Below are 20,503 nucleotides of genomic sequence, written 5' to 3' on the forward strand. Positions count from 1 at the left end.
ATTTTACATTCCTTCTTTTGAAATGGATTAAGATTTAAAGAACTTGTACATTTCTTCTTGTACAATATATTCATGTTTAAACAACTTGTACATCCCTTCTTGTACAATTGATTGAGGTTTAAAGAACTTTGACATGCCTTATTGTATAATGGATTGAGATTAGAAGAACTTGTACATTCTTTCTTATACAATGGATTGAGATTCAAAGAACTTGTGCATTCCTTCTTGTAATATGTGATGAGATTTAACGAACTTTTACATTCTTTCTTGTACAATGGATTGAAATTTAAAGAATTTGTGCATTCCTTATTGTACAATGGGTTGAGATTTAAAGAACTTGTGCATGCCTCATTGTACAATGGGTTGAGATTTAAAGAACTTATACTTTCTTTCTTGTACAATGTATTGATATTTAAAGAACTTGTACTTGCCATCTTGTACAATGGATTAAGATTTAAGTAACTTGTGCATGCTTTCTTGTACAATGGATTGAGATTCAAAGAACTTGTACATTCCTTCTTGTACTATGGGTTAAGATTTGAAGAACTTGTACATTTTCTTGTTGCGCAATCGATTGAGGTTTAAAGAACTTTTATATGCCTTATTGTACAATGGATTGAGTTTAAAAGAACCTGTATATTCTTAGTTATACAATGGATTGAGATTCAAAGAACTTGTGCATTCCTTCTTGTATAATGGGTTGAGATTAAAATAACTTTTACATTCTTTCTTGTACAATGGATTGATAATTAAAGAACTTGTGCATGCCTTATTGTACAATGGGTTGAGATTTAAAGAAATTATACATTCTTTCTTGTACAATGTATTGAGATTTAAAGAACTTCTACTTGCCTTATTGTACATTGTATTGAGATTTAAAGAACCTGTACATGCCATCGTCTACAATGGATTAAGATTTAAATAACTTGAGCATGTTTTCTTGTACAATGGATTGAGATTCAAAGAACTTGTACATTCCTTCTTGTACAATCGACTGAGGTTTACAGAACTTGTGCATGATGTCTTGTACAATAGAATAAGATTTAAAGAACTTGTACATTCCTTCTTGCACAATGGATTGAGGTTTAATGAACTATGGCACGCCTTCTTCTAAAACGGACTGAGGTTTAAAAACTTGTACATTCCTTCTTGTACAATGGATTGTGGTTTAAAGAACTTTTACGTGCCTTTTTGTACAATGGATTGAGATTTTAAGAAATTTGCCTTCTTGAACAATGAATTGAGATTTAAAGAACTTTTATATTCCTTCTTGTACAATGGATTGAGGTTTAATGAACTTTAGCACTCCTTCTTGTAAAACGGATTCAGGTTTAAAAAACTAACTTGTACATTTCTTCTTGTGCAATGGATTGAGGTTTAAAGAACTTTTACATGCCTTTTTGTACAATGGATTCAGATTTTTTTTTATGATTCTTGTGCAATGGATTGAGGTTTAAAGAAATTTGCCTCCTTGAACAATTGATTGAGATTTAAAGAACTTTTAGATTCGTTCTTGTACAATGGATTGAGGTTTAAAGAACTTGTACGTGCCTTATTGTACAATGGATTTAATTTTATAGAACTTTCACTTTGCGTATTATACAATGGATTGAAATTTAAAAGCGTGGACTTTCCCTCTGACAATATCAACTGACATTTAAAAATGTGCAACATTGATTGTCAAATAAAGAACTTGTACATTCCTTCGTGTAAAATTGATTGTGGTATAACAGACTTATAAATCATTTGTTTTATAACGTATTGCGATTGAAAGAACTTGTTCATTCCTTCTTGTACAATTGACTGAAATTCTAAAATGTTGTATAATCGTTCTTGCACATGGGACTGTGATTTAAAGAACTCGAACATTCTTTCTTATATTTAAAGTACACTGTAACTGACGGTTACAAACTTACAGCGAAACCATACATCACTAATCCTAATTTAAATAAAACTTCATAAATGAGTCGCATCATTTGCTGCATGGACCATTTTATAAAGATAACGAAATATATACAGCTATCTATAAGCATCTGATCTTTGTTTTTTATATCACACCTCTCAGAAATAATATTTTCTGACACACGTTTATACGTAACTGTATGGAGACCTCTCTTAAATTTGTTTTATTTCAGCACTGATTGTAGTCATAGTGCCATACCTTTGTGCTGCTTTAAATTGTAAGAAAATACCTTAGACATTTTTCTGCAAACTTCTTTTCTTCTTCTTTCACTCATATATGTTGAACTACATGCCATCCAAAAGAAGGAACTGAAGTTGATTTACGATCAGTGTACAACCTAACTGACTAAAAAATGCAATTAAACATAACCCTTCGTAAACACAAGCAGTTCCTTTTTTAATAATACCAAATGTAAATTTAGGCCACATCAAGAAAATAGTTTCCTTCCTTTAATGGCGTGACCATTCATTCATGAGTGTAGGTTTTATGTAAATAATTTTTTAGTGTAATATAAATTGGTCCGAGCTACATAGACTTTTTTTTATTCAAGCTTTATATAACAATATTCTTTCATGACCCATAACAATACAAATTGCAATAAACGTTCCTCATTTGGGCCACGTTGGAATGATATAGAACAGATGCGACTTGGCCGACAGCCTTGTATACTATACAGATATGCATACCTGGCTGTATAAAATGTGTCTTCCTGTATGAACTCACCACGGACACAGACGTATCAAACAAGAACACATCAGTCATAACAATCATTAGCAGAAAATAGAGCGCCTGATTTAGACCAAAATTCAAAATATTTAATATAAGCCACGCATGAAAGCTATCGAGACTATTCTTTACTTCTTTATTACTAATACAAACACAGCATGAGAATGACAGACAGAGCAGACATGTACTACATTAAGACAGAATATTTGCCTAGATGAACACATTTTGTTTTGTTTTAATCAATCTTATACGTAATCTAGATCCTTCACATCGACAAAAAAGACTTGATAGTCTCTACCTGTCTTACCCGAGAGACATTATACATATTCTTCCAGGTAATGACTTTTTCTCTTTCAATAATTAGATATATTTCAATATATTTCAATATTACAAACTGAAAATGTTTTAAGTTGTGTTCTATCAATAAGTTTTTCCTTTTATTATCAAGAAAACTTTTCTTCTTTGCCAATCTCTTGTTATTTGTGACATGCACATATAAAGAAATTGTTCTGACCTATTTCTTCCCGCCTTAAGACAAAGAATTATACAATATTATACTAGAAACTAAAATCTGCTGTAGTTATCGAAAATTATATAAATTTGAAGAAACATTTTGTCTACCAAAATATTCCAAAAGAAACAGATTGCATTGCAATTTAGCTGTTAGCATAACTAGGCACCTTTGGTTCAGTTAATATTCATCCGATATTCACAAAATTTTAAACCTAGGTCTTTAGGTAAAATTTATTTAAAGGAGAATCCAGTAGACTTAATGGAGTTCATTTTTAATTATATATTTCTTTGGTTTGTTAAATTTATTAGAAGCAGTTAAAACACATAGTACATTGATGTCAAGATTGTAACTTCATTGCTAATATTCTGTTTCCTTAGCGCTTTCTGAAGTAAATCCAGCACAGCAATTCCGTAAGTTACTATTCTGCTAACTTTGTCGTGTACAGAATTGTATGCAAGAAAGCACTTGAGTTATAGACGTAGGACATGTTATTTGCAATCAAGATTCCTAACTTATTCTACTCTGTTATACTCTGCTACAGTACTTCAGTATTTTATGTTGGAAGATACAATTTTGCAATGGTCTCGGTTAAATAAATGAAGTAAATGTTTTTGGTATTGGAATAATGACAACGGAGTTAGATAATGTGTTATGCTAAGTTCCGTATGAGAAGTAGTATTAAAAAATTATAAAAGTTCTAGCTATACATTATGATTTGTAACAAATGAAGAATATAAAAATAGTGTTGTTGACAGTCATTCATAAAAGAGGATACGGTCACATGTATATTCATTATGGTGTTAATTGTATTGCAGCTCTCAATGGTCTTAATCAACAAGAGATAGGTACGTATCTCTTTATGTCAAAACAAACAAGAGTTTGGTAGGTGTACATTGTTTTACCTAGGAGCTAACAAGCGTTAGGTATGTGTACATTCTTTTATCTAGCGGCTAACAAGAGATAGGTATGTGTAAATTGTTTTACCAAGCAGCTAACAAGAGTTAGGTATATGTACATTGTTGTACCTAACAAACAAGTTTTAGGCCTGTGTACATTGTTTTACCTGACAAACAAGAGTTAGGTATGTGTACATTGTTTTACCTAACAGCTAACAAGAGTTAAGCATGTGTAAATTGTTTTACGTAGCAGCTAACAAGAGTGAGCTATGTGTACAGTTAACGAGAGTTAGGTATGTGTACATTGTTTTACCTAACAAACAAGAGTTAGGTATGTTTACATTGTTTTCCCTAATAGACAAGTGTTGGGTATGTGTGCATTGTTTTACCTAACAAATAAGAGTTAGGTATGTGTACATTGTTTTACCTAACAGACAAGAGTTAGGTATGTGTACATTGTTTTACCTAACAGCTAACAAAGAGCTAGGCTGCTTACACATTTTGTTTAAAAACCTAAACACAAACAATACTTAGGGTACATATACATTTTGTTACCTTCAAACCAACATGAGTAAAGATACATGTATGTTTCATTATCTAAAAACCAACAAGAGTTAGGTTATGTGTACATTTTTGATCTAAAATTGTCCAATAATTTTGAATTTTTTTTTTCATTTAAAAGATCTAAATCTATCACTGAGCAGCGCATGTATTCTCTCACTTATGTTCATTATTAACATAGCCGTATTGTATAACATAAATATTATATTATATTAAAATATACTTTTTACAGTTATCCGGAAATCTTATCGCCAATAATTTTGGCCAGGCAGTATATCTCATTTTATGTGTTACTGAAATTAATGGCTATGTATATATAATTAGTGTACCTGACATCCTTCATGACGTCCATGAACATTCACGTAATATAGCTTTTCTTTCCAGACAACCTCCGTCGCCTGATGGCTGGCTACACTGTGTGCGCTGGCTGCATAATGACTGACACAGACAATCATGATACTTGCACAGATAGTATTATTGTTTGTGAAAAAGAAACTGTGAGTATTCGACGGCACGAGATTTCAGAATCGAAAACTAATTTGTATTGAATTGAATTGCAGGAGTGTCTTCCCTTCAGTCCATTCTCTTCAAATTGTAATCGATTCAAGATGATCTCGATCATTGAATGCATTAGTGTAAAGTTATGTCACTTAATCCTCAGATACTAACAAAAAGCATCTACATCTTAATTTGAACTGTTTGACAGGTCTTTCTTACCTTCAAATTATTTTGATAAACGAAATATTTACACAAATTATACAGTCTAGGAAAAAGAAAAAATCCAAAGGAATGACGATGTTGTTCCCTGTGAAGACCAATGTCTAAAGAAAATGTGTATGCTTGTTACAGCCAAATTAGTGTCGGTATCCTAAACTATGATTACTATTTAACACTATGTTTAAAGCATACTGTCTATAGGTACCGGACTATTTCGATGCAATGAATACTTTTTTAGAGAACAATGACCGTACATTTATGAATGAATTGTGATGAAAGTTACATATGCATGTATTTATATAAATGCTTTTGCATGGATGTAACATTGTATGGCATAGATGTAACATTGTATGTCATATATGTAAAATTGTATGGCATAAATGTAACACTGAATGGCATAGATGTAACACTGTATGGCATAAATGTAACATTGTATGATTATTCATGACATAGATAAAACATTGAATGAACAGTCGTGGCACAGATGTAACATTGTATGAACATTCATGGCATAGATGTAACATTGTATGAACATTCATGGCATAGATGTAAAATTGTATGAACATTCATGGCATAGATGTAACGTTATGTGAACATTCATGGCATAGATGTAACACTGTATGAACATTCATGGCATAGATGTAACATTGTATAAACATTCATGGTATAGCATTGTAGCATTGTATGAACATGCATATAATCATATAATCTGCCAACAAGGTTTGATGAAAACTGGAGATATACAGATCCAACTCGTCCGTCAATGTATATATTTTTCGGTTCGTGCATGTGTAAATGTGTCTTATTCTCCTTAATTTTCAAATTAGAAAGTTGAAGTATTTGAATATATTTAGTGATAAGTGTTGGATTGGCTAAAATATATTTCGAATTTGATTGATCCGTTATGGAAAGATGTGTGTTTGTGACTGTGTGTGTGAGAGAGGGAGATTTGGATTTTTAACGTAGATTTAAAACATAGATTTATAAATTGCTTGATCCGTTGTGTGTGTGTGTGTGTGTGTGTGTGTGTGTGTGTGTGACAGAGAGATTTGGATTTGAACGTGTATTTTAAAACAATTCAGTTATATCGCTAAAAGGTCTGCATTCTGGCGGTTTATAGCAATGTCTAGCACTGGGGCATCATGCCGCAGACATGTAGCATGTCACACCCAGTCGATTTATCATGATGCCAGGCCGACAAGTTCTAGCACTCACCTCTTAATTATGAGCGCCAAACAAGGTAGCTTTGTTAGTACCATTTTTAAGTTTTTGGTATGATTCTACCGGGGTTCGAGCAACCGACCTCTTTATTGCTTATTGCTTTTTGTCATATATCTTGATACAAGCTGACAATCCTCCATACAAATAATTTATACGATTGAGTTATGCTTATTTTATGTTTTCTTTTTTTATTGCTCAGAATGATTGAGTACTATTTACAGTTCATTTTATTGATAAATGTTCTTTTGCAGGTGTGTATATTAGCTTCCCAACAGGGCTCGGATACTTGTCCGCAGTATCCGTTTCGAGGATGCTGCTTCCCGTCACCAACAGACCAAAACTGTCATAATGTACGAATCGCAATGTCCGACATGACATTAATTTTATTTTAGGAAACATAATTCATACGTGATGTATGCACGTTTGCACGTTTGTAGATGTCGTTTTCGTACTTCTCGAACGGTTGCATGTTTCAGAAGGCCTTGTTAATATGAAAGAAATAGGTTAAAATAAGCGAAAAGGTACATAATAAACATCTGAAATTAAGAAGAGTAACGGGTGGTGAGTTCTTTCATTCAATTTTAATATATATATATATATATATATATATATATATATATATATATACGCCAGTTGCCAGTTTACCTGAAAATTCGTTTTTGCGTAATTACTGACTTTACTGCATGTTGAGCGCTGGATAAACACAGTTTTGTTACACAAATTGGAATATTATGGAAGGGATTTGAAAAATAACTGAGGATGAAAAATTAAATGTGCACTGAATACACAAGCTGTCATCAATTGTATGCACAAATGTGAGCTGATTAAATTGACATCCGTCTCTGCATAGAAATATAGATGCAGAGTCAGCTTCGATTATTTTGAAAAAGGAAAGGAATGTCTATAGCATATAGAGTACTGGAGAACTAATCACACACACACGCACTTATATATATATATATATATATATATATATATATATATATATATATATATATATATATATATATATATATATAGAGAGAGAGAGAGAGAGAGAGAGAGAGAGGCAGACAGAATGATTGGGAGACATCGAATATGATACTGTAAAGAGACATCGAACATGAGAGAGAGAGAGAGAGAGAGAGAATTGAGCGAATACACAATTATTTCCGATATTTGTTTTGAGTTGCAGGGTATTACACGTATCCATACCAGCTCACTCAACCATACTACCACTGTCGATCGTACATGCAGTCTAATGGAGTACGTCAAAAGGACATGCAGCGGTTTCTTGTGCAATTTGGATGGTGAGTATTCCGGAAATATTTACTTTCAATATTCAATTTTCTCTGCAAGACTTGTTGCGAATTCTTTATGATTTTGACATGGGCTTCAAATGTACCATTAAACCAATTTCTGTGAAATGCTTGACTATCTTTCTGTTTTCCAGTTTCATGCACCCAGATGAATATAAGTATACTACGATCGTACGACAACCTATTAAGATGTCAATATCTTATAATTTTCAATTATGCTTGTCACTTTTCTAAAATAAGTGACGACCGTAAATCACATAGTTATCATATCATTGTGACAATCTTGTTTCATATATTTTTATCTCAGTGATGAATTGTGAAGAGGTTTAATGTTAAGATGATCATATAAAGACTTGGCTCTGATATTAAATTCTTCACAAGTATTTTTTTTTAAATATATGTTGTTAAAAGTATGTATATTTTAGGAAAGGACACTTATCAAGTTAAGGAAAGCTACACAACAGCTTAGCAAATCAAATAAAATCTACAAACCGCCGTAAATCTTATTTTTGGACCATCTGCATCAAATTACTAAACGACCTCAGTAAAGATGTCACCTAGGAAAAATTCAATTGGAAAGATATGACCTTCCTGATTCGACTTTTCTAATAATATAAATGTTTGATCTCTAAATAATACAATTAATGTTGCATTTTTAATTGCTCTTTCTGCTATTATTATTTTTATCCATTTCTTGGCAAAGTGTTTATCCAATCAATATTGTTGCAATCGGCCTTGATTCGGAAAACATTATCAAACCTGACCTAGCACAACGCAATGCACTACAGACAATTGTGCCTTGATACGTTGCTTGGACCCTTAGTGTTATAAAATGTTAAATACTCCATTCATCAAACAATACTATAGACTTGGTTCCATTCCAAAGGTTTACATAGCATAATATATACATATGCATAAATAGACTTTAAAACGTATTGTGATTAAAAAACATGGAAGTAGTGTTTAATAGAATATGTATCACGTTTCATGTTTTCTGGTGCAATATATCAGCACTAATATTACAATTTTATTGTTTCTTGTTAATTTATTATTATCTGTTCATAACCGGGTATGGAACGCATATTACTGATGTGTCGTTACTATGTGTGCCATGTTTGATTTTCTTGACGTAACGCCTTCATTCTTAATTAATGAAATTATTCTTCAAGCTTCAAATTAAACTGTGTAAATAATGAATTAAACTTTAAATTTAGCATAGCTGTAGCACATGTTAATTATCGCATGTGAAATGTAATAAAAGTCTGTGATGCAAATTGTCATGGTTTTATCAAACTTTGTTTTGATAAATCTACTTCCTCTTATGACCTCGTTCCAAACATAAGCAGTCAACACTACTATATCATGTCATTGGCGGCATTATATATATATATATATATATATATATATATATATATATATATATATATATATATATATATATATATATATATATATATCTTAAAAATAACATGGCATTTGAAGTGTTGGAATAAAGCAACTCGATATACCAATAGTATTGTGATTTTCCCATGGCGTATGAATACGCATAATGATCATGTTTGTATAGCTATTATACTCTCTAAACATGGATATGAATTTCTTGGAATATTACTTTTGAAAAGGTGAAAAAAAAACAAGAAAATGATATTTATGTAAAATATTTTTATAGAAAACTATAAAAAAATTTTTTAAAAACAATCATACTCAATCCAGGATCTAAATATTATTTGGCCCAATCCTTTGTCGCCTGGTGTCATCTCTGTCAACAATGATGTTTCTAGTCTCTCCCTCTGGCAAAAATCAAACAATGCAACTCTGTGGAAAAAAGAAAACAATGACATCAGATAAGGAGCAAGAGGATGAAGCAACATTTAATCTGCTAAACTCCATGTTAACTGGAGAGTTTGATAGAGACATGGCTGGGACATTTCTGAATGGAAATGATCATTCTGTGTCCAAACGTGAACTTGTTAGGGAAGAAATGATTTGTACACCATAAGGCTGATGATATACTGAAATTTATAGGAAGTAAGCAGAATGCAAACACTTCATAAAAGACACTTTTTGATATAAGGCTAGTGACAGAATTCTTGCATTCAAAACTGAATTCAGAAATTTACACAAGATACACCCATCTGAACTGGATCAGCACCTGGATGGTTTTATACTCAGGGCAAGCAGAAAAGATGGATCTGAGTTTCAACCGAACAGCTTCAGAAACTCCATCAGCTCCATTGATCGCCACCATAAAATCAAGAAATTTGCAAGTGCAATCATGAGAAGAACAGACACAAAGTTTGTATTAACAAGGGAAGCTCTTCGGGCTGGGCATAAGGATTTAAAATCTAAAGGAAAAATAAATAAATCCAATCGGAGTCAACCGATCACAGCCGAAGAAATAAATGCCTCTATAGCGTCAGTCAATATAAAGAAGCTATATCATTAATATCGATATTTTCAGATGTCGCAAACGCGTTTCGACGTAGGATGGCTGAAATGTTTACACGTATATCATGACAAAGAAGCTTTTGCAGGAGTATCGAAATTGATCGAACAACACTAAGTACAAATTCGTCATGGCATGTTTTCTTATTCCTGACAGATTTACCTGTACATAGGCGGAATGATTATTGGTCAGGAACTGTTACTCCAAGCCCGAATCGAGGAAGCATTAAACAACGACATTGCACGCGCGACCATTTTTAAAGACGTATTATGCCGAGCATAGTAGAGGGCCACTAAAGAAATGTATTCCTGGTCGTCTCAACCCCTCGCGCTGTCACTGAATTATAATGCTAATAATAGCAGTATGTATTTATAATATCAATAATATTTATATTGATATTCGTTTCAAGAATTTGAAAAGAAAACAGTTTTGCCCATGATATAACATTATATTTTGTTTTAGAGGCTCGTGCATTAATCAAATATGGCGTAAAGAAAGAAGAAAGCGAAAACCCAACCCATAGCGTATATGAATTTAGCGTGACACAAAGTGTCCAAAATAATAACATTTTGTTACATTTTCAGATCAGTTTAGAATACAAGAAATCCTGTCATCGATGAACAAAGGTTGGTAACTTAATACACGGTTATCCGTTTACAATGATATTGTTATTTCTACAGAAAAAAAACAGACAAACAGATTATTATCATAAGCTTTTAAAATCATGTGGCAAAACTTTAGATATTGCAGAAAACTAAACTATCACTCTTTTTGTATGTAACAACACGTGCTTGGGACATCAAAGATACAAAGCTAACTGTAGGTAAGTGGTGAGTGGCTATCAGATTTGTGTGCCTCTGTGGTACTTTTTATTCGAACTTGCTTCTTATATTTATTTTATAATTTGTGTTTTCTTTTTACTTCAGTTTTAATTTCGTTTTATTTTCTTATTGACAGCGTTATATTAGCTGCTTGAAATAGGTCGGACTTCGTGCACTTATCCGCGTGTCTTGCTTTTTAAAAAAATATCGGTCTACAATTTTGGTTGCAATCATTGTTCGTCGTGGATGTAAAACGTTTACCATGTGGGATTCTGTTTCTGCTTTCTCCAATTGAATTTCATTTCTATTTAGATACATGGAGTGAATGGTCAGTGTGGTCTGCATGTACAGGTACCTGTGGCAATGTCACTCAAATTCGCCTGAGACACTGTACAAGTCAGGATAAGCCATCACTTGCACATGACTGTTCAGGATCGTTTTTGGAAACCAGAGGATGTGCTAATGTACCGTTATGTCCAGGTTAGGTATCGATCGATATCGATCGAATGGGAAGACAGGACTATTTGATGCTATGTGTGTAGTGGTGCTACTGGTGAGAGGGTGTTGTTGTGAGGTTGTACCTTCTTACAAGGTGTCCGCTTTATTTGGCTATCATTATGTAGAAGGTGATCGCCCTCGGTATTATTTTCCTGATCGAGTATATATTAAAATAAAGTGTGAAAACTTATAGATGGAATAAATAGAGATTTGGGCAGATATACAGAACAGAATGATACGAACTCTCGTACATAAAAACCCCAAAAATTAATCAATTACATAAACAACTGCGGTAATACATTAAATTAGGAAGATACACTTCTTTTCTAAATAAATCATTCACCGAATTTCAGATACAAATATATTGATTTAAATATCCGATCTGTTTTAAATGATATGATTGGATCATCATAGAATCGAGTGTACAATCGAAGTCATTGCCTTGTACAACTTCATAACCTGCTTACTCCCTGTTCACTCCAACTTCACTGTGGCTGTCTTTATCGGTCCTTTCGTTGTTTTCCTTCACCAACCTCCTACTGTCTCGCCTCTTTTCGGCCCTCAAACTTTGTGTGGGTAAGTGGATACGCACGTATGTAGATACGTAGATACTTGGATAAGTAGGTACGTAGATACGTCAGTGGAGCTACTTCCCCTTTCAAAATAAACAGAGAAGCAACCTAAATCTTCTGTCAGATATCCTACTGGGTATAGTTCATTACTTCATTCTTGTTATGTCAGATATCGTCCTATCAGAATTGAAACAGATAACAAAACATGGCAGACCATAAACAAACCTCGTTTCATAAGATTAATGTACTTCCTAATGGCAATTTAATCACTGCCTCGCATTAATATCTCACGAGACATAACAGTTCCATTCTCGTCTCAATTACACAAATGAATGAATTAAATTCATAATATGCCTTAACTAGGTTATTTTCAGCGAATACACACATTCAAGTCTTTATAATACTTAAAATCATCTAAGATCGAATCATTAGCACGGATTCTCGTAACTTGTATCAACTAAAGTAATGCATAACATTCTTAGATTCCTATAACAATGAAGAGGACAAATTCAAACAATGCGTCAAACTTATATAAAGAAGCTCATTGTACGATTTTAGATAGGTGAACTCAAACACAGTTATACTTATATCAAGATAACTGATCTAAGGATTTAAACTAATACATTCATGTAAATATAAGCAAATAAATTCAAGCAAATCATTATATTAGTATCAACCAAGTACATGGGATTGATGCAAATACCTTGTGCTTTCAAGCTTTGTTCGCTTCTACCGCCAGAATTGTGTCCTGTTGACTCTCCAGACATCCGATCTCTTTGACAAATGTTTAACGAGATAATTTCTTCCAAATTCAATTTCTGAGTCTCCTATATTCTTTCATCTTGCAGGAAACCGTAGACTGACTAGATTGTTCGATGAGGGCAATCTTAAAGACCAAGAAAATTCATGTGGGAACCACGCCCCTTATTTAGCGTAGCCAATCAGGACTAAATATATCTACCACCTTTTATAGAAAGCACCAAAATTGCGGTCAGCCTGACTTCTAGATTTCCAAACCTGATCCTGGATAAACTAAAATCTGAAAGTTTCGATACAAATTCGAAGTTAACCTTTCATTTTCGGGTTGGTCTGACGGTTAAATAAACGAAGGCTTAATTAAGAATCACTTCCTCTCCTGATACAGACATTAGAAATCATTGTAGTATAGCAATTTAACACGCACTTGTCCCCAAAAATCGAATTAATTGTTCTTTGGCCCCAAGTTAATGTGTTCTTCATAGATCGACAGAACTTTGCATCATTACAATGTGCAATCAACATTTAAAACTATCAGGAACTTGTTAATCTACCATCATGCACAGCATTGTTGCAAAAATGTTAACTAAACGTTTAAGGTTGCATTTTCCAGCCTGATTCCTGGTATCCAGTATGTTTTGTCAAAACAATCCCCAAACTAATAACTATTCGGGTCAGAGAATAGTGTTTACCTCATGTAATACTTTCCACAGAGAGTTTAAATCATGATCAGCTAACGATATGCAAACAGTGCATTGGTTCAGCAATGGAAAAAAACAGTGTGCTAGTGAAAACTGGCAGTGTAGTCGCTGTGGTCGAGGTTCACGCTTCAAGAAACGTGAATGAGTTGAACGAATATGTGTATTCGTAATGTGATCAACATAATCTCATTTCTTCCATTTGTTCTATATTGGGAATGCCTCTCTCCAAATATGCGTCTGATGTTACAAAGCTTGTTTTGCTGAGTTTTCATTCCAAATCTGATGCACCGTTGAAACTAAATCAATCAATCATTCCAAATCTCTTATCTAACTCCATGGAACATAACAGATTTGCATAATATTTGTAGACAGTATGTGGAATGTTTTCCATTAGGAAACTGAAGACTGAGTGGGACCTAGATTGCTTTATTTGCGATTTAATCATCGTTTATACCAACATGATTAAGTAGTCACCAGTACCGACTATGTTTCAAGAATTTAAGAGCAATTTATTTTTCTGCATGATTTGTATATAAGGTTTAGTCAAACTTAAGGCTCTTCAAGGCTTTCAAGGCTTCAGGTGTGAAAAGGGAATCAGAAGAGGCGATGAATTTTGTGTTGGAGTGGTTTCAGTGTAGTTTAAGCAATTCTGTATAGCTCTAATGTCTTTAGTTAAACATCAGATTTTATACAGTAACTGGCGCGAAACTGTGTCATAGTTATTGCATCAGCACTCAAACTAATTGCCCCATCATACGAGACATCTGTTTACACTGACCTATAGCCACAATAAGAAGTTTTAACTTCACCAAATTCACCCTGAAAAAAGTATGATATATTGATGACTATTCAAATTGGTGTATATAAAATATTATTTGTATTTGGGATCTGCGGAGATAACCAAGTGTGGAATAATGGGCGATGACCAAGGTATATTAAATATTATTTATATGTGGGATATAGGGGTGGGAGATAACCAATGTTGTGATGTGTGTATATACAATTGTGCAGTATTTTCATTATTAGTTCTTGTTTCTTCTACATGAGGACGAAGTTTATAATAAAACAAATTACTTAGAGTTTGACAGATTATTGAGAGCTAATTTTCTTCGACCTTTATAATGTGATGGTTCATTTGCCTCAACAAATTATATGAATACATGCAATAACGGTTTGTTATACACAAGGGTTTTCCGAATAAGAACGAGTTTTCTCTTATATCAGACAAAATGATTAACTAGTTTTCGAGTAACATTACATATGCATGTAATATGCAGTAGAATCTTCCACTGTGAACTTCTCCCTAGTGAGATATTCAATGGCAACAACATTCGGCCATTACAATGAACATTCTACAAAGAAAACTTAATTTGTCTTCTACTATCGGACCAAGCGTTGCAAAATTAACGTGATTGATGTTGCCAGTCAAAATTTTAGATTAATTGGGCCGTTTTCATGTCTTTTAATAATAATGTTATTTAGCTTTTTAGCAAGTTTTACAAAGAATATGTAAGAACCGTTAACAGAGTGAAATTAAAATTACTCATGTAAGTAATTTTAAAACAAATTTCGTAAACAAAATCTCGTGACATTTTTCTATGTAGCAACATTTTCATTATTTTTCAATTACTGTTGCTTTACGGGACGTAATGTTAAAAGGTATGCGGTGTAATATAGGCGAAACTTTAAACTAATAAATAAGCTATTACGTGAGAGCCATTTGTCCTGTTTTTGTCATTAATATTTTATTCTCACTGATCAAGATGATTTTAGTTTCAAGACGCAATGGGAGTAATCATTATAACGTGCAGTTACTCCATGTATAATGCTATTGCGAAAGGAACTGCAATTACGTATATAAATGAGTCTTTTGAATGCCAATTACATTCAAATCTAGCGTGGTTACTGAAAGCTCATATTACATTTGTCACCATGCTTATATATTAAAGAGTTTTCAATAGAGACAAGGTATTGTAAATTGACACGATGTACGAACGAGATCAACACCAAGGGACCCTTCGATGTTGGGGGATAGAATTTTTGACACTAAAATCTCGTCGCGCATATTACATCAGACGCTAAATATAAATGATTGTGAAATATTAACCTTCATGATTGACTTGTTGACTCGACAACTCATTTGACCACATTTAAATCGTACCATTTTTCCAGATATCTAACAATACGTTCCAAAATTGCAAAGGTTAGTTTAAGACATTGAGTGTAGTCGGTACTTGATTATACAAGATGGTTTCGGAATGCATTGAGATAAGTGTGCGTCAATCAAAATATGTAGTCATTACGATTAGGAACTTGTTTTGCTTTAATTTCTTTCAATATTTGTTAGTATGTTAGATTTCACAGGTACATGTATAAGCGTACACACAGATGCCTTGAGACATAAATGACGGACACTTGTAGAAATGCTAATTAAGTAAATTTCCAGAAAGTTGATGTTTTTGGTTAATCATACCTCAGATTTTTATCACCTAATACTGCATTTTAGTTGTATTTCAATGATGATGGGACATGAAATGAAATGAATGAAAATAAGATTTTGTCCAGATCTGAAACAGATACCTTTATACACATAATTATGCCCTAGTTTGTCTTCCCTTTTCTACGGTAAGTCACATGCAGGAAGTCCTCTGTTTTGTTTCCTTTGCACAAGTTTGAAGTTTGACAAATGGCTCTTTTATGGAAATAATCAGGGACTTCATGGGGGGGGGGGCAGGGGGCATTTGCCCCCCCCCCCATTTGCATGTGCTGTAAAATTGATGTAGCCTATATACGAAAATTAACAAACCCATCAATTTTGTTCCTCCCCCCCCCCATAAAGTCCCCTCCCCCCAATCAAGTTTTGCCATCCCCGCCCCGAACAAAGTTGAAATGACGTCCCTGGAAATAATCCAAAATACGTGTTCTAGATTCAAATTGACAGTGAAGATACTTAATTCGGTTTTCTTTTATTATATTGATTTAAGTTGATGGTGGTTGGGGCCAGTGGGGAACATGGAATTGCACGTGCGATACGAGATTGCGCGAGCGAACCCGAGAGTGTAACCATCCAGCGCCAGTTGGAAGAGGCTCTAACTGTGTAGGAGTTCACTACGAACAGACATCGTGTGCTGATCAATGCCAAGATAAGTCTCTTTTAAACACAATGTGTTATATTAATTTACCCGTGTGCATTCGTCTGTCGGAACCTCTGTTGTGTTTGAATAAGTTTCTTTTTCGTTGGGCAATGAACCTTTGCATGCAAATCAACATCAACGATTATAACACTCATCTGTTATAATTTCATATTCCGTCAAGCTAATTCTAATATTTTATGCATATCCACCGGGACTGATTATTTCAAGATATCAATTACTTCCCGAGGTTCATTCAAAGTTCTTCCAGTTTAGATATGAAAAGGTTAAGATAAAACAATCAAAGGTGTTTTGTACGTGGCAGATAGATATAGACATAATACATGTCAATCAAGGACGATATTTGCGCTTCACGTTGAAATTTATTTGAATATTTTCTCCAAACAGATATAAAAGTTTGCCGTTTGATAGCAAATCATTCGAACTTTCCCAATCCATTCGCAATTGTACATAATCAATTTTAGTGGTCTTTTTCCTACTTTTATGATTTGTTAATTTAACAAATAATGTTGGCCACAAAACGGGACAGGATACGAGTGTCATTAAAATGACAAAAACGATCTCCGTAGAGTAATCACTGTCAGGTGTAGATCTTCAATAGCGATTTGTTAAACAAGGCGCATTTTGTTTCCACATGACAGAACGTTAAAGTTAATCAGGGCCATATCTGACACCTTTATTCACATAGTCAGAAAACAAAAGTGAAACAAAATATCATTAAATTTAGCAAGACCAAAATGAAAAGAAACATGTATTATGCATATGTAATTTGCTTTATTTTGTTACAGTCATGCAGTTATGCAAAATGCTGGAACACAAGTCAAGTAAATGAATAGGAAGATATTTTATAATCAACAGAGATTTATAGTAATGATTTATTTTCATGTAATTTGCATTTGTACAAGTTCATCCATTTATTGTCTTAAAAAGTTGCAAGTAAAATTTCTCAAACTATAACGTAAAATTCCACATTTGCCAACATCAGAATCATATAAGACATTTTTTCTATTGCATAGGTCATTGGATTATGTGGAATGCGTGGTCACCTTGTACTTCGACATGTGGTGACAGTACTCGGGTTAGAATTCGTTACTGCCATTTATATGACAATGTCACTATCGTTAACAACTGTCCCGGCGACTCCATAGAATCCAAGAGCTGCAGCGTACTTGCCTGTCCAAGTAATACCATCGTATTATATCATGCTTGTATACGTTACATCTGTCATGTTTATTTTGACCAACAGTAGAATACAAGGAAAGGTTTCAAAATGATATATATTGAAACATTTCCTGTCTGCCTCATTCGTCGTATTGTCAAGGTCAAATATCAGGGGTTAAATAAGCAGAGGAGAGATTCTTTATGCTACTCTATGCCTCGGTCATGCAATCTTCTTCGACTGTCTTTGCTACCGATTCCATGGAAAAACTCAGTATTTCCATCGGCAGCGGCCAACAACTTATTCACATTGATGGTAGACACACCAATTCTAGACAGACAAAATAAAGATAACAGTCAACAAGCACATTTTAAAAAATGTTCAATGCATGTTTCATTTAGATAATGTCCAATTTAACTTTTCATGGTGGTTTTTAATTACGAATGTCTGTAATTTGCCTGTTATATGTGAGGCATGGTAAAGCAATCATAAAGTCTTAATACTGCACACATTATGTATTATGCTACTAACATATTGCTAGCTTTTACATGTGAAGGACATGATCGTCAACGGTCAACATAATTTTTATAATATACATCGTATTATAAACTCAAGAAGAATTGTAATATGTGTATTGGTAAATATCAAGTGTGGAACGTAAATTGATCTCAGTAATTGTACAAGTTTATTGTGCATAGTGCAATTTTTAAGAGATAGTTAATAGAGGTTTTAATTTTATAATGCAGTCTTTCCATTTTTGTCAAAAACATTTATTAACGATTGGGAGATGGTTATCTGTCCCTTATAATGATCCTGTAGAATATATTCTAGGAGAAACTTTCCTGATATATGACTTATATGAAAATTGTATTGAAGACAAATGGCACGCATGTGATGTCACAAATGTTTTGTTGAACGTTGAACCCTGTAATTAGTTAGATACGGCGTTTGTTTTTTTTTTTTTTTTTTTTTTTTTTTTTTGTTTTTTTTTTGGTTGTTGTTAATTTTATTATTTTAATATAGACTCTGGCCCAAAGAAAATAATGTAAACTGAATCAGCGTAAAATGACAAAGCTGTAATGAAAATGGCGCAGTTAGGATGTTCTATGCAAAATTATTAAATCCTTGATAAATATAAATAATCATTGTTGAATATATTCCATAGGAGCTTTACTTATTTTCAAAGCGAGTCATACATTCTACTGAAATCAGTGGAAAGTATGATTTCGCTCTTTCAGGATTAATTCTTTACAAGAATGCGCCATGCTATTGTCTAATGACTTGGTGAGTATTTTCAAAACCCTTTTCTATAATGTACAATTGTAATAAATATTATGCCTTACAACTATAATAAAATATAGATGCCACTAATGTCGTATCTATCATATTTTTTATCCATCTCCAGTACAGTTATCATCGACAACATTCGGCATTCCATTTAGAAAATATATTTCTTTCAGCCACAACACAAGCCTCAACCACTATTTTAACGACATTGCCAGCTACTACCACGACTGAGGGTAACTTTGAGAAATCTTCTTTCGTAATAAATTTCCGTATTTGTAACAAAAGCAAAATTTGATGTAATAGATAACCAACAGCAAAATATTGGATTCTACTCGTTTTTTAAATATATCGCTTGCTGAGAACATTTAACAGCACGTAATCCTGTCTTCCAGTATGAGAAGAGTTCTTTTGCTTCCAATCGTAACTAATTTAAGCATATAACAATAAAACCTTGATATCATGGCAGCTGAATGGAACGGTCGAAGTGTGGAAAGAGACTGTTATGATCTTGTGTATTATAATATTGAAAATGTGGCGATTGACTTCTTGATGAGTAATTTTGAATTGACGACTTCTTTCTTAGTATTGCACCAGTTTGCGTGTTGAGCTTAGTTAATGTAATATGTACATATTAGGCTTACTGTTATAATAATCAAACATCATCATATCACGAGATTTTTGTTCATCACTGGCTCAGGTCCTGAGTTATGTGGAGAGCCAACTCTGTGATCGACATGTAGATTAAATTGTGGTTCCGCTTGTAAGAGTACAGCCAGGTACTCGGATAAGCGAATGAATTATAATAATGTGATGGAATATACGTAACTTGACGTGCAACATTGCTTTAAGATCTAAGTTTTTTATGTGACACTTCCTTTAGGGCCGGGAATATGGACAGAATGGACTCAGTGGTCGCGGTGTAGTTCTAGTTGCGGTTCCGGTGTACAGTATCGTGCGAGATTCTGTGTTGATCTCCAAACAGAGAAAGAGAAACATGATTGTTTTGGGGAGGCAATTGGCAGACAGAGCTGTGTAGAGAAACATTGTCAAGGCATAGTATTTATTGCAATAAAGACTTATATTATAAGAATATTCTAGAAAGACGGATATTATATTACCAATATTCTAGAAAGACGGATATTATATTACCAATATTCTAGAAAGACGGATATTATTTTACCAATATTCTAGAAAGACGGATATGATATTACCAAT

At 33.3% G+C, this 20,503-nt stretch overlaps 3 protein-coding genes across 4 annotated transcripts in view; all 3 read left to right on the forward strand.

Moving 5' to 3' along the window:
- The window catches only part of LOC149793050 (properdin-like), a 220,677-nt gene that overhangs the window by 93,258 nt on the left and 106,916 nt on the right, over window positions 1-20,503 (forward strand). The gene's annotated exons all lie outside the window — the stretch shown is intronic.
- On the forward strand, window positions 1,492-16,994 carry LOC149793054 (thrombospondin-1-like). 2 transcript variants are annotated; one of them, XM_089966948.1, is made up of 10 exons: window positions 1,492-2,180; window positions 2,950-3,024; window positions 3,581-3,613; window positions 4,019-4,048; window positions 5,045-5,157; window positions 6,850-6,948; window positions 7,773-7,887; window positions 10,927-10,968; window positions 11,476-11,643; window positions 16,675-16,994. In XM_089966948.1, exons 5-10 carry the CDS (start codon window positions 5,062-5,064, stop codon window positions 16,986-16,988), a joined length of 834 nt encoding a protein of 277 aa, XP_089823074.1. In that variant the 5' UTR covers window positions 1,492-2,180; window positions 2,950-3,024; window positions 3,581-3,613; window positions 4,019-4,048; window positions 5,045-5,061; the 3' UTR covers window positions 16,989-16,994. The 2 variants fall into 2 exon arrangements, with proteins under 2 accessions (XP_089823074.1, XP_089823073.1); XM_089966947.1 differs by having other exon boundaries at window positions 1,492-3,024.
- The window catches only part of LOC149793055 (uncharacterized), a 12,680-nt gene continuing 10,044 nt past the window's right edge, over window positions 17,868-20,503 (forward strand). Inside the window, exons 1-3 of the mRNA XM_089966946.1 lie at window positions 17,868-18,023; window positions 19,462-19,521; window positions 20,169-20,339. Coding sequence (XP_089823072.1) covers window positions 17,870-18,023; window positions 19,462-19,521; window positions 20,169-20,339 — 385 coding nt within the window. The 5' untranslated portion in view covers window positions 17,868-17,869. The remainder of the gene's footprint in view (window positions 18,024-19,461; window positions 19,522-20,168; window positions 20,340-20,503) is intronic.

The sequence above is a fragment of the Sinohyriopsis cumingii genome, chromosome 8 (assembly GCF_028554795.1).
Source record: "Sinohyriopsis cumingii isolate HCF-2022 chromosome 8, ASM2855479v2, whole genome shotgun sequence".
In the NCBI taxonomy this organism is placed as follows: Eukaryota; Metazoa; Mollusca; class Bivalvia; order Unionida; family Unionidae; genus Sinohyriopsis; species Sinohyriopsis cumingii.

Coding starts and splice junctions, on each gene's coding strand:
- LOC149793054 (XM_089966947.1), top strand. CDS start 2,904: ATGAACACATTTTGTTTTGTTTTAATCAATCTTATACGTAATCTAGAT. Junction 5,158..6,849: donor TTGTTTGTGAAAAAGAAACT/GTGAGTATTCGA, acceptor GTTCTTTTGCAG/GTGTGTATATTAGCTTCCCA. Junction 7,888..10,926: donor TTTCTTGTGCAATTTGGATG/GTGAGTATTCCG, acceptor TTACATTTTCAG/ATCAGTTTAGAATACAAGAA.